This window comes from Corvus brachyrhynchos, unplaced genomic scaffold (assembly GCF_000691975.1).
Source record: "Corvus brachyrhynchos isolate BGI_N302 unplaced genomic scaffold, ASM69197v1 scaffold101, whole genome shotgun sequence".
Taxonomy (NCBI): domain Eukaryota; kingdom Metazoa; phylum Chordata; class Aves; order Passeriformes; family Corvidae; genus Corvus; species Corvus brachyrhynchos.
In genome coordinates, this window is record NW_008237239.1 from 19,713,648 (window position 1) to 19,731,740 (window position 18,093).

General features: G+C 37.5%; 1 protein-coding gene across 12 annotated transcripts in view; it reads left to right on the forward strand.

Annotated features, from left to right (window-relative positions):
• The window catches only part of NRXN1 (neurexin 1), a 672,391-nt gene that overhangs the window by 334,914 nt on the left and 319,384 nt on the right, over positions 1-18,093 (forward strand). For all 12 annotated transcript variants that reach the window (XM_008630366.1, XM_017730095.1, XM_008630367.1 and 9 more), the window contains one exon: positions 591-710. In XM_008630366.1, the coding sequence (XP_008628588.1) occupies positions 591-710 (120 nt within the window). The remainder of the gene's footprint in view (positions 1-590; positions 711-18,093) is intronic.

An 18,093-nucleotide genomic window follows, 5' to 3' on the forward strand; every position in this document is an offset into this window, starting at 1 on the left:
CTGCATGGGATCCCTAAAGCATGTGAATCAGTTCTTGTCAACATTCCTGCCAAAGAATCCCAAACTGCCCTGAATTTCAGACCTAAATCATTTTAAATAATTTGTGGGATTAAAATAATTGTAATAGCGTAGCTTCATTTTATTAGTTCTTAAAACTTGTTTCATTTTTCTATTTCATTACCCAATCTTTCATATCCCAGAGTTTTGATTCCTGTGGCATCTGGCTTTGCTGTTTGAAATGTATTTACAGGAAGAAATAATGAAGTTTTTAGACAACAGTTAGCCAGTTAATGGTCTGACACGAGATTAACAAATAACTGACAACAAAGTTAACATTCCCACTGTACCTGGAATAATTCTGCTTCCATTTTGTGCATTCTCATGTGTTTGACATAGCAATCTTACAACTGAAGCAAAACCCCCCTTTTAATGTTACATGCTGCTCCAAAACCAGCAAGTTTATGTGCGTTTGACTTGGTAACTCTTTGCTCATTTGATTTGAGATGTTGGCAACTACTCGATGTGACCCACTGAGAAGTGCCTTTCTTTGGAAGATGAAGTGCAAGTCCTTTTTTGTGTGTTCTCATTAGGCCCCAGCACAACGTGCCAAGAGGATTCCTGTGCAAACCAGGGCGTGTGCTTACAGCAGTGGGATGGATTCAGTTGTGACTGTAGCATGACCTCCTTTAGTGGACCATTATGCAATGACCGTAAGTACATGAAAAAATGTCCCTCTGAACACCTGAGACCTTCAAGGAAACATTTGAAGGAAGTGCCTGAAGCTTTATATTGTTTTAATATAAGATATTTAACTGGACTGGTAAACCCTATGAAAATCTGTAAGGCTTGTGGTAAGAATAAAGAATATGCTTTATAAATTTTGAACATGCAGTATCACACATGAGCAGAACTTGGTTTTGTTACACTTGATTCCAAGTCTAATGTAGTGATGGTTACCTGTATGATGTAGTCCCTTTCCTGCATAAATATTGCAGATGGATTTTTTTTTCCTGATTGAAAACACATTTTACATTTTGTTATCTTAATGTAGCACTATGACAAAGGCTATAATTACTGTGAAACAGTTGAGAAGGCTTATTATCTGCCTTTGTGGGTTTCTTTAGGTGACACACTAAACATGCCAATAATAAAAGCACGCTGAGTATTTTAGTTCTTTTGGATTTCATCTGAATAACACACAGCAACCATCTGGTCTTTCAGGAAAAGCTTAAATGTGTCAAAAATAAGGGTCCTGATTCACCAGCTTCACAATGTAGTTTTATTCCAGTCTAACCTTATTGATCTAAATAGAATTATGCAGAAGTGATGGTGGAATAATAATGGAAGAGCCATAATATTCCACGGTAAATGATAAAAGTGAGCTACTGAGTTTTGGTTTTAATTCATCACATTTGTAATATCCAAATGTTGCATATTTTTCCACCCATATGAAGATGGAATTTCCTTAAGGTTAAGCATTTTTATTTCTATTTGTATGCATTTATCTGAAAGAATGATTGTTGATAGAAAGAGTTACATAACTTTCAAGTCAAGCATTTTGGATTTTTCTGTCTTGTTCTGGTTCTCCACTCTACAGCAAGGTGTGCCGTCTTGGAGAAACCCTAAAACAGCAGAATATTTATAATCTGAAAATCTTTTGGCTCAAATTGTGTTTATCACAAGGCTAGGAAATTAACTGCATGCAAACCTAATAATTTATTCCCATGAAAGTTCCATCATTTGAAAACTAGGGATGGATGAAAGGACTCATTCTGCTTCTCTGCAATTGCTCTCATGGTAGAAATGAAATGTGGTATCTAAAACTTTCAGCGATTTGAGCAAAGGTTTGGGCTCACTTTATGTATGAGTTTGTACTTCTCAGCAAGGTACATGATCAGTCATATTGCTAAGCATACATTTTTAAAAGTTTCTTCCCCCTACCTGCTACAAGAGAAAAATGTTTCTGTTTTGCTTTTAAGTTATTTCTGTTTTGTTATCTTTTGAGTTGTTTCAAAAGGAACTAAAACCTTTGAATAGGAAGTTGCAGATATAACATCTCACAAAGGAAAGCTCTGTTTATAAGTGTTTTTGTAGTAATTGCTGTGTGGACCCGGAATATTCTTTGAATTATTTCTTCAAGTGACAGCTAATGCATAAATTTGGCAAATTGATGAGCTTACTTAAGAAAGATATTTACCAGTCTGTGAATGCTCATTTATATAGTAACATCATGGATTACATTGCACACAATTGAAATATTTCACAGTATGCTATTTCTGATGATGGTCAAGGAGTCCTTTCAGTAGATGGGTGCTAAAAATACTGACTTTATTCCCAGATAAATTTGTTCTACAATATTTTTATTTATCACAAGCATGAAATATAAATTTATCCTTGATATGGATGTTTTGTAATAGAATGCAGTAAATATAATACATTTGGTTTCTGCTTTATCTTGGCTCCTTAGATTAGTTAAGACACGAAAAAAATCTGCAAAGCACATCTAATGAAAGAATTTTCATAATGATAAATATGGTGGAAAGGAGGAAAAATGATGTTGGCAGTGTCACCTGCATGCTCCGAGCCTGCTCTCTGCTGCTTTTGCAAAGAGCATAGTGGGAAGAGAAATGATGAAATGTTACTACAGCTTTTGAAAAGTGGCACAGGCTGCACACCACAGACTGAGCTTCGCAGCACTGAAATAAGACAAATTCCCTTCTTGTGAGGAAAGATTATCTCCTCAACAGGTCTGGAATAGCACCTGCTTGTTGGGGAAAATGCAGCCCGTTCAGGAAGGATGTAGGCATGTTCCTGAGCATGTTTCCATTGCAGATTGTGTGTGGAGCAACGCTGGTTGACAGAAGCTCAGATTTAACCCAGTGTTGCTACTCAGGCAGGCCCTTGGCTCACTTTACTGGTGTTTTATATAAAATGGAATACTCAAGAGGTCAAAATCTCATAGACAGATTTTTTTGTTTCAAACCCAAAAATTGATTACTTAAAAATAAGAGTCAGGGATAATAAGAGAAACAGTTAAAAGTACTTGGTTTACAGGGTCTTGTCGAGGGGAGGACAGGACTGTCCCATACTGGGTGTGACCAGCTCCATCAGACCCATCACAGGGCAGAGCTGAGTCCTTCAGCCAAGCTGGTGGTTTCTCTATGAAAGCACAGTTACAAAGTGTGCCATTCTTGCCAAAAAGCAGGAGAGGTGAAGGAGGAGGAAAGAAAACATGTGAGAAATAGCAGAGGGAATAGTCAGAGAAGACAGAGTGGGTGTTAAACTGCATGGGTGTTTCACCCTCAACTAGGATTTAACCCATCACACCTTGCCTGTGGTTTGTTCCATGAGTTCTTAGGGGATATATCTGAGCAGAAATTTCAGTGATAAAGGTTCCAGGGTGAGAGGGTCTGTTCAGAGCAGAGTCAGATACCAGTCAGTTGTCTGGGTCATCCTCTCCAAAGATGAAAGCTCCATAACCAGTCTGGGCAACCTGTGACAGTGCTCATTCACCCTCACCGTACAAATATTTTCCTAAAGTTTAAATGATTTTTCATATATTTCAGTTTCATATATTTCAAGTTTGTCTCTTGTTGTGTCACTGGGTACCACTAAAAAATCTGTCATCTTTACCTTATTTTAAAACATTGATGGATCCCCACTGAACCTTCTTTACTCCTGGCTGAACAGTCCTTGCTCCCTCAGGCTGTCTTCATAGGAGAGAGCCCTTGATGGCCTTTGTGGTCCTTTGCTAGGCTTATTCCTGTACTGTCATGTTGTCCTTGCACTGGGGAGCTCAGCACGTGGGGACAGTGCTCCAGGTGCTTCTCAGCAGTGCTGAGTAGAGTGGAAGGATCACATCTCTCAACCTTTCTGCAACATTTTACCGACAACAACCACCACTGTTGGTCTTTCTTTGCCAGAAGAGCACGTTGCTGACCCATGTTCAACTTGTTGACTGTCAGGATGCCTAGATGCCTCTCTGCCAAGCTGCTTTCCAGCTGGTCAGGCCCCAGCTTGTCCTGATGTGAGGGTTTATTCCTCCCCAGGTGCAGGATTTGGCATTTTTTTAGGAGGTTCTTGTCAGTCCACTTCTCCAGCTTGTCAGCATCCCTCAGAATGGCAGCACACACATCTGGTTGATCAACCACTCCTCCCAACTTCGTATCATCTGCAATTTGCATAAATGTGCATAAATTACCTCCCTGCATTTGAGCTGATGCTTTCAATGTGTTTCCCATAGTAACTCCAGAGCATGAAGATCTGACATGCAGCGTTCCTGGGCTTTACAATGAAAATGGTTCCTGTGTATTGCTTTTGTCTTAAATTTCCAAAACAGAAAGTGTGGAGACAAAAATAAAAGGAATCCTTTCTTGGAAATTGTTATAATGTATTCCATTAATACACCGTGCAAGATGTTTCCTTAATTTTTGTGATAACAGCAAATTATTACTCCTGTCCTGTCCAGTGTATTATTGGAGGTGGAAATGAAAATGAAGATTTTTTTTTTTCTTTTTTCTAAATTTCTCTCAAAATAAGCACCATGTGAGGCAGATTGTTTTCTTTCCTAGTCCAAGAGTGTCCTCTATGTGTCTGCTAGGGAAGAAGGAGAAATTTAGGGAATTCGCTACTATGGAAATAGACCCAGGCCAACTAAGTGTAAGGCTATAGTTTTACAGTTGTAGTCAGAAACACCCATCACACAACTTTTGCTTGGTTGCAAATCTCAGTAGCCCCCTCCAGTAAGTATGATGTGCCTGCAGACCTGAAGCCTCCGTGGTGGCAGAGGTGGGAACTTTCAGTGTGCTGCAGTGTCCTGTCTGCTGGAAGATAAACAAGGCGGGAGAAATTTTGACCCCAGGATGCTATCTGTTTTATCATTTTTTTTTATTTTGATGTGATATGACACTTAGAGATTCGGGGCACCAATGCTCTTTAGATGTTATAGACAGAAGTGTTACACTGATTAATGTAAAGCAGACCAGTAGTGGTTTTCCTACAACATAAAGATACTGTACTAAAACGACAGTTAATGGCTGTTCTTACAAAAGGATGCATCTCCTCTGAGAAAATACATCATTAACATAGTAACCATATCTAACAGCAGGTTATGTAGTGAAAGCTACCCTCCCAGGGAATTCATCTTTTTTTTTTTTTTTTTTAATAAGAATAGGGTTGAAAATGATTCTGGCACAGCAAAACAAATCTATATGAGACTATCTGCTTTCTATAAGTTTGCATTGGTTTTTACTCAGGCAGTCTCTAAGTAGAGCCCTATTAGTGAATGTAATGGCACGTTTGTGGAAACAAATACTGCTATTATGGCATGGAAAATAGCAGACGTAATAACATTGTCACATTGCATTAGTATAGAAGTGTTCTGTGCCAAATTACAGGGCAGCTTCAACACTGTCTGTTACCATAAAGGAATAATAGCATTGTACTCACGGTGGTATAACTGAGACTGTGTCAGCACTTCCACTAAAATCCAGTTCTGAAGGGTTAGTGCTTCATCATGCAGTCTCTCCTGGCTAGGAACTCAACATTCTCAACTACTGTGAGTATAAAACAATTTTTAAAAGGTTCTTCTATTACTCTTTATCAAGAGAAATTAAAAGTCCTGATTTAAATGGAGAACTGTGTCAGTATTACAAACATGGCTTCACATAAAACATGTTTGATTTTTTTGTCATTTGTTTGCATTACATAGATACTGCCTTTCAGCTGAGACTTTACCGGTCCTTGCCAGATTAAATTCCAAGTGGGTCTTGGTTTTCATAATCCCCTTTCTGCACTGGGGACTGAAACACGTATGTTTCCAGAAAAACAAGACCTAATTATTTCTTATTGTACACACTGAAAAGTGGATACTTAGGACTGTTGCTGAAGATATTAGAACCAAGGCACTGTAAAAATCCATTAGTTAATTAGAGATTTGAATATTAGAGTATTTGACATGATAAAAATTTCAGAAGGAACTGAATTCTCTCTTCACTGTAGTGTTTGAAGAGTTTATTAAGTAATACTGATGTACAACTTGAACCAAAAAACTTCTCAATATTGGGTCAGCATTCAGCATCAAATGAGTGGTTTTATAAACACCAGTCACCTTCCCTGCAGAATTCAGATCAAACCAGGCACCTTCCCTGCAGAATTCAGATCAAACCAGGCACATTCTCACACTAAATGAGACATAATAAAGGTCTATTCTAACATAAATGGGTCTTATGCTTTGGGAACATGTAATTAGTGAGTATGCAATTGCCCAGATGTGAGGCAGGTAATTCAGTATTGCACACAAGTGCAGATATGCATATCCTGAGGCTTGCACTGTTTAATGTTTTGCATGTGTTTTGCACACTTGAAAAAATCACACGTTATATTTATAGAGTATAAAAAATAGAAGTATTTATTATTTTCTCATATATTTGCCACTGACTTTTTACAGTTTTCTGAACTCTTGTATGGTGTTGAGAATTTGGTCGTCCTTCTCCTTTCATAATGTCTTTCTTCTCCTGGACTGCAAACAAGGGTGATACTCACTTTGTATTATCAGTCCACTAGTATACAAAGGATGGATTTAAATAATTTTGCTGCATAGATTTCCTTCACATTTATTAATTCATTTAACTGTTATGGATAATGAATCTTTTGGACCTTTTGACACCTAGAATGCAAGATCAGTCTTAATGCTACTTTTGTGAGCAGGATATATACAAAATAAAGAAGCCTAATTAATCCAGTGTCCAAAAGTTGAACTAACCATAATATCCACTCTCAGCAGTACTTTCCAAAATAATATTATATATTTCTGGCTAAGACTTTCTAGTTGCTAGCTACTAATAAACATATAACCTGCTATTAAGAAAAGGGATGGGAAATTCCTCAAGTGTACTTTAAAAAACATTTGATTTTCATCTCCAGTAGCTGAGAATGAAAAAGATTTGTCCCTGATAACATACCAGTCTAAATACTTCATATGATTATTTTGCCACCGAGACTCACTTTACACATGAGAAATAAAGATAGCTGCACACAAAATTACAATGCAGGGCAAGACAGTGGAATGAACTAATTGAAGAAATCTCAATTTGTTCAGCTTATCTTGTCTGATATCGCTCTACAATGAATATCTGGAATTTCTCATGACAAATATCAGTGGCCTATTTGTATAAAATTCAAATGAAGTAGGACTTTGCACACATCTTGAAAATGCAGAAAAGTTGAGGTGTTTAGGAGAATTACAAAAGCTGTAAAAAGAGCAAGGAAACTGTTGCCTGTGGCTGTCAACAAAGATTACTTATTTTTTGTTGTTTTTGTTGGAAACCTAATCAGGATAGACTTCACCTTGAACTGTCAGGCCCCTGTGATGTTATATGGCAGCACAGGGTGCTTCAGGAAGAACTATGGTGCTTGATGCATAAATGGCAACACTTTTTCCAGCTTTTATTGTCCCAACTCTATTAGGCTTTTTTCTCCTCTCTTTTATGCGGATTTTGCAGTATGGAAATTTGGAAGCATGTAAATTTTAGCTTTTTTGCTAAGATATATTAGTCTATTAATTATGAAAGTGAACAGGCATGGTTTTCTTGACAGTTAGAAAACAAGTTTAAGAGGTTTTTTTGTGTTTACATCCAAATCCTGGAGTGGTCAGTTAGATGAGTTATGCATTCCTAAAATAGTTCAGGAATTTCCATTTTCTTAAATACATTGCAAACTATACCTTTAAAAAATGAAAATAATAGCAAGTTGTTTGGCAGTTACTATAGAAATTCTTTCATGTAAGAGTATTTCTAGCAAAGAGTAAAGTATTAAGTGGGATACTTGATATAGAAAAAGACAAAAAGGAACTTTCAAGGTAGCCAAAATACGTTGGTATAGTTGTGCTTGTAGCTCAGATAGAAACAATTATGCAACATTTCTGGCCTACTCAGAGATATTTTTTATTTCACAATATTAAAAATGGAACATAGTGTCAGAAAATTGCAAGCTTCTCTCTGCCTCTGGAGGAATCAAGGGAGTAATTAAATTGGATTTTGGTATGTCAATAATATCTTCCTCTTATTAATGGCATAATAATTTTGTAAATCAAATCCTAGAAGTGTTTCCAGTGTCATAAAGGTGAAAATGATTAAGGGTTAATTAAATATATTCTCATGGAGCTAAGATTGTTCTGTCGGGTATCGTTAGATTCCTTTCTCTAGAACTTTCAATTATTACAATTTAATGGCATATTATGTACAGTTCAGACCTGAAATTTGTGTAGCCAAAGGCTATTCACAATAATAAGCATACTGGCCGAGTGTAGTCATTATTCCCTCTCACAAATTTCTCTGAACAGCCCAACAATATCATATATTAAAATCAATTTTAGGTAGCTGGTCGTTTTCTGAGCTAGATTAATCATTGAAGCCAGCACAGCTGGAAGAGAAGTTTTAACTCTGTAATGGTGTCAGTCATTCATCTCCAACAAACCCCAAAAAAAGGCAATAAGCAAGTGCTACCTTTTTTAATTGATGACTGCTGCAAGGGTCGCTAATGGTAAGAAAGAAGAAGAAAATTTTTCCCAAGCAGAGTCTTCTATAACCCAGAGCATGAAAATAGCTCAAAGTGTGTATGGAGAGTTTGGTAATGTATGTCTATTTTATGTGTGAGGTATTTAAGCACAATGGCACAATGGTGCTTCAGAGAGATAAAATTACCCAGTTTTTCTGAAGTCTCTACAACAGGACTGGGGTTGCTAAGGCAACCTATTCTTCCTCAGCATGTGCTCTGGCTTGACAGCTGCATAGGTGGGTCGGTCTCTTGACACAGTCTTCTGTGTGTTCATTTTTGTCAGATCCTGCAGAAGATTAAGGCAAAGAAAATCTTTCTGGTAAAAGCAGAATAAAGAAAATGCCCTGAATCTGAAATAGGTAAATTGAGGTGTTTCAGAGTTCAAATTAAAGGCACAGAGAAGGATGCATTACATTGACATTTTTGCAGCTTTCGTGATTTTGTTCCTGTGCTGCAGAATGGACATTGCACCTGTTTTGGCCACTTTGGGCCTGCCACTCCACTTGCCCAGCAGTTAATCTAAATGAAATATCCATATTTTTCTTAGCCCATACATATATAAGGGTGCTTATTCTCTCAAGGTCACCTGCAATGTTTAAGATCCTTCAATATTTCATTTTAACTGAGGCTTATGAATCTTGTGTACTGATGTGTTTGGAATTCTTCGTAGCCATTTTCCAATTAACAATTCTAGGATATTATGAAAGAAGGTAACAGAGTCAGTAATAAGAATATTAAAAAAAATCCTGGTGGAAGAAATGCTGCTAGGACTGAAGGAATCTTACGAGGTTTTCATGTCTGGTTGCTTAATGAAGGCATCTGCAAGATGAAGTCCCAGCCTGGAGAAAACCACTCTGTATTAAAAGCAGCCAATACCCAGGCTGGGTACTGGAAAGCTGGAACTGTAGAAAAGAAGGTGAAGAACAGCTAAAGCTCATGAAGCTGTTTGGTGCCCACAAACCCAATTAAATGTTGTATTAAGGATGCATGTCAATTTAGTGCTAATTCTCGAGGAATGATCACGATGCTAAGCTTTATGTTCTCACTCTCCTTAATGAAGCCACACTTTCAATTGAAAACAGACATATTCAGAAGCACATCAGCTCACTGTAAACATCCACACACTAAAAAACACTTAAAATGTATGATATGCAATATTCAATGTCAAAGTGCATTAATATTTACAGATACCATTTGCAAGTCATCTCAACCTCAGAGTCTGCTTTACCATATAAGGGAGTCCTCACTACAGTATGTTTTGATGGTTTGATATTCTCTCCGTTTTAAAGAGTGTTAATCTTAAGAAAACTTCTAATCAGGTCAATGGTTTGATATTTAGACAGGATAGATGCTTCCTACCAGCAAACTGAAATTCAGCTACAATTTGAGTCTCAAAGCACTATCTGAATGGCTTAATTCTAATACGTTGAAATCCAAAGTCATGCAGAGGGTCATGGCATTTTCCCTCTCCTTCGAGTATTAAACCCAGCTCTTGAAACTAAACCCAGAAATTTTGAAATTACTTGCAATTCTTCCTACTCCCCCACCTTCTGGATCACCAAAGCATGTTAGCTTGGCCTTAGTTTGATTGTGGTCATGAATTTTTCCTCTGATCCAGTAGCAAGTGTGGCTCCTCGGCCAAGTTTTGCTTTAGTGTTGAGCTCCAGTCTTTCCTGTTGTATTCAGTCTTGTCTCTTTCGTGCTAAAAGGATGGGGAAACATTTTAATAGGTTTCCTTTTGTAAAACCTGGGGGGAAGTCTTCATAGGGGGAAATATACAAAATGATAGTATCTCTGTAATTGAAAGCACTACCAGGAATAAATGAAAAATGTTTCTAAATTTGCTGGATCGATAGTGGCAGGTCAGATCAAGTTCAGTTACTTTCAGAACTGAGTAAATTGAATTTCTGTACAACTGAGGCCTGAACAGTTTTTAAAATCATAATTTGGGGGCCATGTTACAGAGCAAACATAATCCTATTTCCCCTTTAAATTCCACCCCAAAGTTTTTCTCTTTCTTGCCTCTACTTGCTACCAACATGTACTACTAGCGATATTTAATTTGAACTACTTAAAGCAGCTTTGCTGGGATGACAGCAAAGAAAGCTTGTGTGACTCCAACAAATGCACAGGGCCAAGAGATGATATTTTCTCTGAAGATTAACCTTTTCGTGTGTATGATATTTTACACCAGACACCAGGGAAAAGCTGATTTGTCAACCTATAACAACAGTGCAGTGTATTGTAGTTTCAGATATGTAGAAAAAAATATTTCTTTTAATTTGAGTATTTCTGCACTGTGTAATTTTTTTAGAACTATTTGGTCAGAACACAAATAAGTTGTCTAAGGAATTGCTTCAACTTGTTTCTCAGCCTAGTTTTTCTAGCAATAATGAAGTCAGGATTAATGTCGTATTGCAAAAAAATATTGTTGAATTTAGGTGCTTTGGAAAATGTCAGTTTTGAAAGTCAAAACAAAAGGGTCTTTACATTTAGAGCAGGAACATCATAAGTGGAAACACTAAATTCCCCTAACACCCTTTTAATGTAACCCTGCGTAGAAGCTCTCTAAGAGTAGGAATTCTATTCCTTTTATTTTCAGTTTCTATAAACTGTTGGTCCATTGTACCTTCCAAAATGGGGGTGTTGGTGGAAGTGGGATGGCAAAGATATTTTTAAGTCACATCATTTAATTCAGCATCCCCAGCACAAGTGTGGTGGCTGTGGGGGGGATAAGTTTGGAGCAAATATCAGACTTATAAACTTCTTAGGCCAGCTCTGCATCCTAAGCGAAGATCTTGGGGAGCAATGTCTTCAACTTGATATGCCAGAAGTAATTAGTATGGGGAGGGGATGCTGGGAGCAGAGGTTGATATTGCTCAGTTTGTGCCATACTAAGTTATTGATGTGTAAATATTGGTGGAGTTGTCCATGAAACAGCTTTGAAAACTGGAAAGCTTAAGCAAGAAGGAGTAAGAATGTGGAAGTCTGTAGGGAATCATAATCTTTTTTGTAGGTGTAAGTAGTTGTACAGCCTTAGGTGATAAATTCTGGGTGATACTGGGTAGTTGCAAGCCAAGTTCTAACTGGTCTTAAGTATTAAGGGCATAAAGTCTTCCAATTTTTAATAATAGAAAGCGTGGGGAAGAAACTCCACAGAATATCTGTACACAAGCCCTTGTTCATGTTTAGGTTTATTTAAACCAAAATATGGACTATTGAGAAGCACCTGTACACTGGCAAACACTATTCCCCAGTGAATATTCTCAAATCACATCTAATATATAAGTTTATGGGAGTAAAAATGTGAACACACACAGAATTATTAAAGTGGTCTCATATGAAGACAAAAACTTCTAGATTAATACACTCTCAGAGATAATTAAAATTATTCCTTCATATCACTGTTAAGTGATTCTGAATAAATCCTTTTTTCATCACTCTATTAAAATATAATTGCCTTTTTTTTTTTTTTTTTTTGAAAATGAAAGGGAGTGCGAGAATTTAATCATGGACCAATAACAACATTTTGGAATTTTCTCAGACTGATATATACAACAGTAACCCTCTTTTCACATTAAGATGTCTTCTTAATGTGAAATTATTAGCAGAGTTTCTGGGGTTTTTGACAGTGGGAACAATTTGCCTATTTTCTTTTTCCTGCTTCAAGATGAAAAAGCTATAAATCCAAAGGTGAGGTTTAATATGAGTTGCACATTGCACATGTTCAGTTGTGTGAAAATTCAAACATTTCATTAGATGGACTTATTTGACTGGGAAGAGTCTTCGTCTTTGTGGGCAAGTAAAATGGATTAAAGGAGTAACACGCAGCCCAGAGGTCCCTGAAGACCTTTAGGATTTAACCTTCATTTGCTTTTTAATCTTAGCATTCTTTTTTATTCTGTGGGAGCATGTGGTTTGGTTCCTCAAGCTGGCAGGTGGCAGCGATCCCGTAATTGTATTTTGGTCGTGTGTTGCCAAGGCACAAAGGAGAGCTGTGGTAATCCACTCCAGTGTGGTTGCAGAAATCACTGCATATTGCCTGTGCTTTTAGTAAAAAATCCTATGTAAATCTCACTGTGGTAACAAAATTCTTTAGGTTTTGTATATATATGTTTTAACTTTTGAAGAAAGTAACATAAAATAATTAGGCTTCATATACCACTCTGCCACAGAGAGCAACAAAAATGTCTAGTGGTGATGAATGGTCCTGTCCACACTGTCTTTTTTCTTTTTTTTTTTTGCTAAGGCTCAGCTATTTAATATATGTAAATCATTTAACCTACACTTGTCCTTTAAATATGATTATGTCATCATTTATGTTCCCTTTAAATCAGCTTTTAAAAGGAAAAGATTTGCAGTGATATTTATTTCTACTGCCATCTGTGCTCCAAAACTTCTATTTATTAGTATATTTATTCCATTTAGATATAATGTGATTTATCTCTTCCCTCAGCCTAGTAAACATTTAGGATGTAATTCTGTAGTTATTTATGTCTGGACTTGAGGCTGTTTTCAAGCACTTTAAAACCTTTATTATTTTTTCTTCTTGGAGTAGCATAAAAAGGCCTTAAGTCAAAATCCACTATATCTCAAGAAAGCCAGAGTAATTACCTTAAGAAGATAGAATGCAATAGCACTGTCAGAACAGAAAATGTCCCCTCTGCCCCCTGCCTCCAGGACAGCAAAGCAATTTGAGGACAGTGTGGACTCGAAGAGAAGATTTAAAGTTTTCTTTTGTCTCTGACTTCCTTGACCTGGGTCATCGCTGGGATTCACAGGCACACTCCTGCTCCCCACCCACAGTGGCTCTTCTGCCTGCATAGGAAGAGTGAGTTTGGGACTCACTCCTGTAGGGTGTGAGTGGGACTCAAATAAATAAACTGTTCATCTATTGTGGTACACAGAGAATGATTTCTGCTATCCAGCAGACTGAAGAGTGTTAACTTTTCAAGGAAAATGTGTTGGACATGTAGAGGATATGTCAGCATTAACATGGCAATGAACACTTTTGTCCACTCCAAACTAGCAGCAATAATTCATACCTCTTTGAGAAAGGCATCAAGTATGTAATGATGTTTGAGGTCTGAGTTCATCGATGATAGAGACACTTGAAAATGGTGATAATAACAAAATACTTATTCATCTTCAATGTCTATTTTTATGTGCACTTTTTCCCAGAAGGTTTTAGAGCATCCCAAATGGATATGTTTCTGTAGCATGATGCCTGTTCATATTAATGTTTGAGAGAGAGAGATCAATGAATTTATTCATGAGAACATATGTATCAATTCTGCAGACAGCAAAATAAGCAAGCAATGATGTTGTGGCTACCATGATTAAGCATCACCTCTGAAACCTTTTTCCTTTCAGTGCTGATATTTGCCCTGTGTTTATGCTGGGGTTAGTCAGTTGTAAAGATCAGACTGGAAGCAATTTCTTTGCTGATTTTAAAAGTAGGAAATAATTTTTTCTACCTATATGAATGTCAGTTTGCCATGAGTAAATTAAAATGTTCCGGAACGGAGACTGGCAATTACTGCCAATTGTAACTCAAATGGCATGCTCTGATATCAATATTCCTGGCATGGCTTTTTTTTTTTTTTTTTTTTTTTTGACTTCATGTATTTGCAACGTGAAGCTGATGTTTTGTTTTGTGTGTTTAATTTGGGAGAGATGAATCTGGTGATCAATTGGATGTAGTAAAAATTCCTCCTGATACTACATTTTCTTCATTTTTATCTTTTCTCAAATATTTCCAAATCTCCTTTTCTTTTTGGCGTCTTTCAGTGACTTTGTTTATGGGCTAATTCCGCTGTGACAGAGTTTATTGATAAAGTTGTGCTAAATTCTTTGGAAGCAAGATGGATTTTTAAGAGGCAGCTATCTCTGTAGACAGCCACAAGTTCTAGCTCTGCCTAATGAGACCCAGGCCTTCATGGCTCTGAAATGCTCAGTTTCCTGTGCTGAATGTGCAGAGCCTGTGCCTGACTGGGGATCTGCTGCATAGCTGTATAAACCATGCTGTGGCATAGGGCCATTATTAAATTTACTGTACACTCCTGTGGTTCCTGGCAGCACGGCCTCGTCTGCTGAGAAGCCATCGAAATCAGCTCCTCAGGCAAAACATCCATTAAACTTTTTTCTTGAAAGAAAAAAAATCTTCTGCTAATTTGCTGCAATTTATGTTTGCTTTGTGATTCTGCAGCCGAGCCTGTCAATGAAACTGTGCTAATCATTAGGAAGCTGGTGCCTGTATGCATTCAGACATCCTACAACTAGCACTCCTTAACTAAAGCAATATTCTACAAGACTTTGGTTTTATTTTTCCAGCATGGTTAGAGTCTTATGGCATATGATTTTGCAATTTTTTTTTTTTTTTTGCACCTTTAAAATCCTTGAGTATTTTGTTTGATGAAATAACTGTGCTTACAGTGTTCCTTTTTCCTTTTATATGGTGTAGTTTAATGATAGAAAATGGGTGTCTCGCAGATAAAATCACATACTGCATGCTATTGTGTCCTGTCTCTAAGGCTTAAGACCTGTAATCTGTTAAAATTTGATCATTAGTTGCTTATCTCCCATAATGTTACTGTTGACCAAAAATTTGGAAAACAGTTAAATTACAAGAAAAAAAAAAAGGAGATGGTAGGTAGCACTTTGTGGGAAAACCATTAGAAATAGAGAGTGGGTAGGAGAAGCATTTCTAATAAAAGGTTTCAAGACCCCAGAAATCTAAGATGAAAAAAGAATTATTTAACTATATTATTTTTTTCCCCCTTTTGGAGACATATAGAAGTCTGCAGAACCTTATCATCTCATGCAATAAGCTGCAGCTCTATTCAGAGTTTGAGTAAACAGTTTCCATTCCATTGGACTCCTTCATACTTGAAATCTGTGGTGGTGTTGCTCATCTGACAAGCTTAATACTAAAATTAATCCAAAACTACTCTAAATGCCATTTTGGAGAAAGTGAACAACTCAAGAGAGCCATGCTTTCTGTTGATATTTTAGGATTAGTTTGAAAATAGGTAAATTTCCACCTCAGCTGGCCATGCAAGTGCAGGGATGGGATTACACAGGTCACATGCAACAGTTTGTTCATAATTTTCAGGTGACTTGATTGCTCAAATTCATGTTAGTGTCTAGGATTTGGTCTGGTGTTTGAGACTGCAAGAAGGTGTGCTATCATGTGCAATGAAAGTAACAGTTTGTGTAACTAATACCCTGCTCTTTCCCTACTTCTTTCTAAATCCTAGAAAGAGGCTGAGAGTAACGTGTGCTGTCTGAGGCCAGGAAAGTTTACCTAATAAATAACCAATTATCCTGGCTCACTAAACCATTTCAGACTCTCTCACAACATGCTCTATTTTATGTTATTCTGCTCTGTTGGGTTTTTTTCTCATTTTGATCTTAGTGTGACGATTAGATCAGAGGTTTTACCATGCTGGGATAAACCCATGATACAACTCATTCACTTTTCACTGTTTGCAAGACCAGATGTTTCTGGTGAGTGCTAGAAAGGTGCTGAATGACTGAGCTTACCTTTAGGAACTATTGACATTTAAACCCTCTTTTTACATTTATTCCTGGGCGAGCTTTTGTTTCTTAACCAGTGAGATATCTAAAGAGAGATGTGAAAGAGAAGGGTATGTGGTGTCACTAACTCTAATCTCACACTTTGGTGAGGGGCTGGATGGAGGAGCACTCTTGTGTTTTGCAGTTTTATCAGAATAATGCCAGATCTTCATGTTGTTTAATCCCTGTTTAAAACTTCCACTAATCCTGGGTTTAGGTTTCTAGTATATAAAGTTTGATGCATTAGCTACAAAAGTTCTGGATATTTTAATTAAATGCCATTTCTCTTAAGCATTTTAGTATTTAACAGTGTTGACTCTGCTGAAATTTCATTTTGCTTAGAATTCAGTAACTATGATTATCAAGGTACAATTGCAGCCTTAGTGCTTTCTGGTAAGGATGGGGAAATTGCTTAGATTGAAATGATTTGCAAATTTCTGCACATCAAGGGGTTGCCTGCCAAGATTTTACTTTTCACAAATGTGAATCTCTCACAGTGGGAACACACATGGGCAATTGCTCTCCAAGAGGTGCTTTATTCTCAAATTTGCTTTCCCTAGCTTGAGGCAGTTGCATGTTAGTTCCAGGTGCCTGTTGTGGACAGCTCCATCTGACCATCCACAGTGTCATTTTAGGTAATTTTGCATCCTGGTGAAACTTGTTAAAAAGCCATTCCAGAGACACATTCTGTGCTTTCCAGGTAGGACAGCTTGCTGAGTTGGCTAGGAAGAGCATGTTTGTGTGTGTCTCTAAAAGATGGATTGGAAACAACGGAAAGACTAAAACGCTGGGTGAGGAACAGAGATAACTCTATATATGTGATGTGCCTACCTAGGGACAAGTGACTTTCAGGGAGATCAAAAGACGATGTTGATCTCAGGCAGCCTTCTGTAAACTGAGAGGAAAATATAAATTAAAAAGTGCAGACATGTGCTCTGATGTGAGGTGACTGAAACCAGCCTTTAGCCTTTGTAATTTAAGTCTCACGACCTGTGGAGCACAGTTTCCCATGGCTGCATTCACAAGAGAGAAAGAATAACTGATTTTTCTTCCTTTCATCTTACCCTTCTTCCACTTGGTTTAAAAAAGGAACAACGAGACAAACAGATGAGCAAACTCTTCACACTCTGTTGTCTTTGTTACCATTATCTTTTGAACCTAAATGTTAAAGTTGGAGGTGATAAGTTTGAGAGTGACCTAGAGGAAAAAGAAAAAAGAAAAAAAAACCAAAAAACATTGCAGTGATGACCTTCTGGGGTTCATAGGAAACATCAACCAAGACACTCACCCCAAAAGGTCATTGTCACAAAAAGGAGCTAAATTCCATATTTTGAAAGACTCCAGAGAGCAAATTCTACAAAAAGCAATAAACTTGCTTCCACGTCATCATTCTGATCATGCAAATACTAAAATAAAGTGGCTTGTTCTTGTGCAGTCTAATAGCACTAGGGCAGCACATGTTTCTACTGTGTCTTCTGGCTTCATTGCAGCCATGTGCCATTTCTGCTCGTGTTTGGAACTAGAGGAAATGCGAATTTACCTACCTGAGCGTGACCTTTTAGTACAAATTAGTGCTAAGTATTTTTTATTCAGACCATTCTGCAGAAAACATGAAGCAGACAATGGCTCCTAAGATGAAGAATAAATACTGTATTTTAATGACTGGTATAACAAACTAGAGAACACAAAGCTGAGGCAGCCGGACGTGCACGAAGTCTTTCTTATTCCAGGGACATGTAGCTGGTGACCTACAGCTACGTCCGTATTGCAGAACAGGTAGACAGAGAAAGGAAAATTCTCTAGTGGTCATCAGGAAAGATTGTGATGGGTGCCCCCTGTGGAGCATCCCCTCCTGGGTGTCCTGTCCCATACAGCAGGGAATCACATAATGCTGACAACCATGGCCATCTTTTTCCTCAGTGAGATGACACCTGTCATCAATACCTGTCATCAACCTGC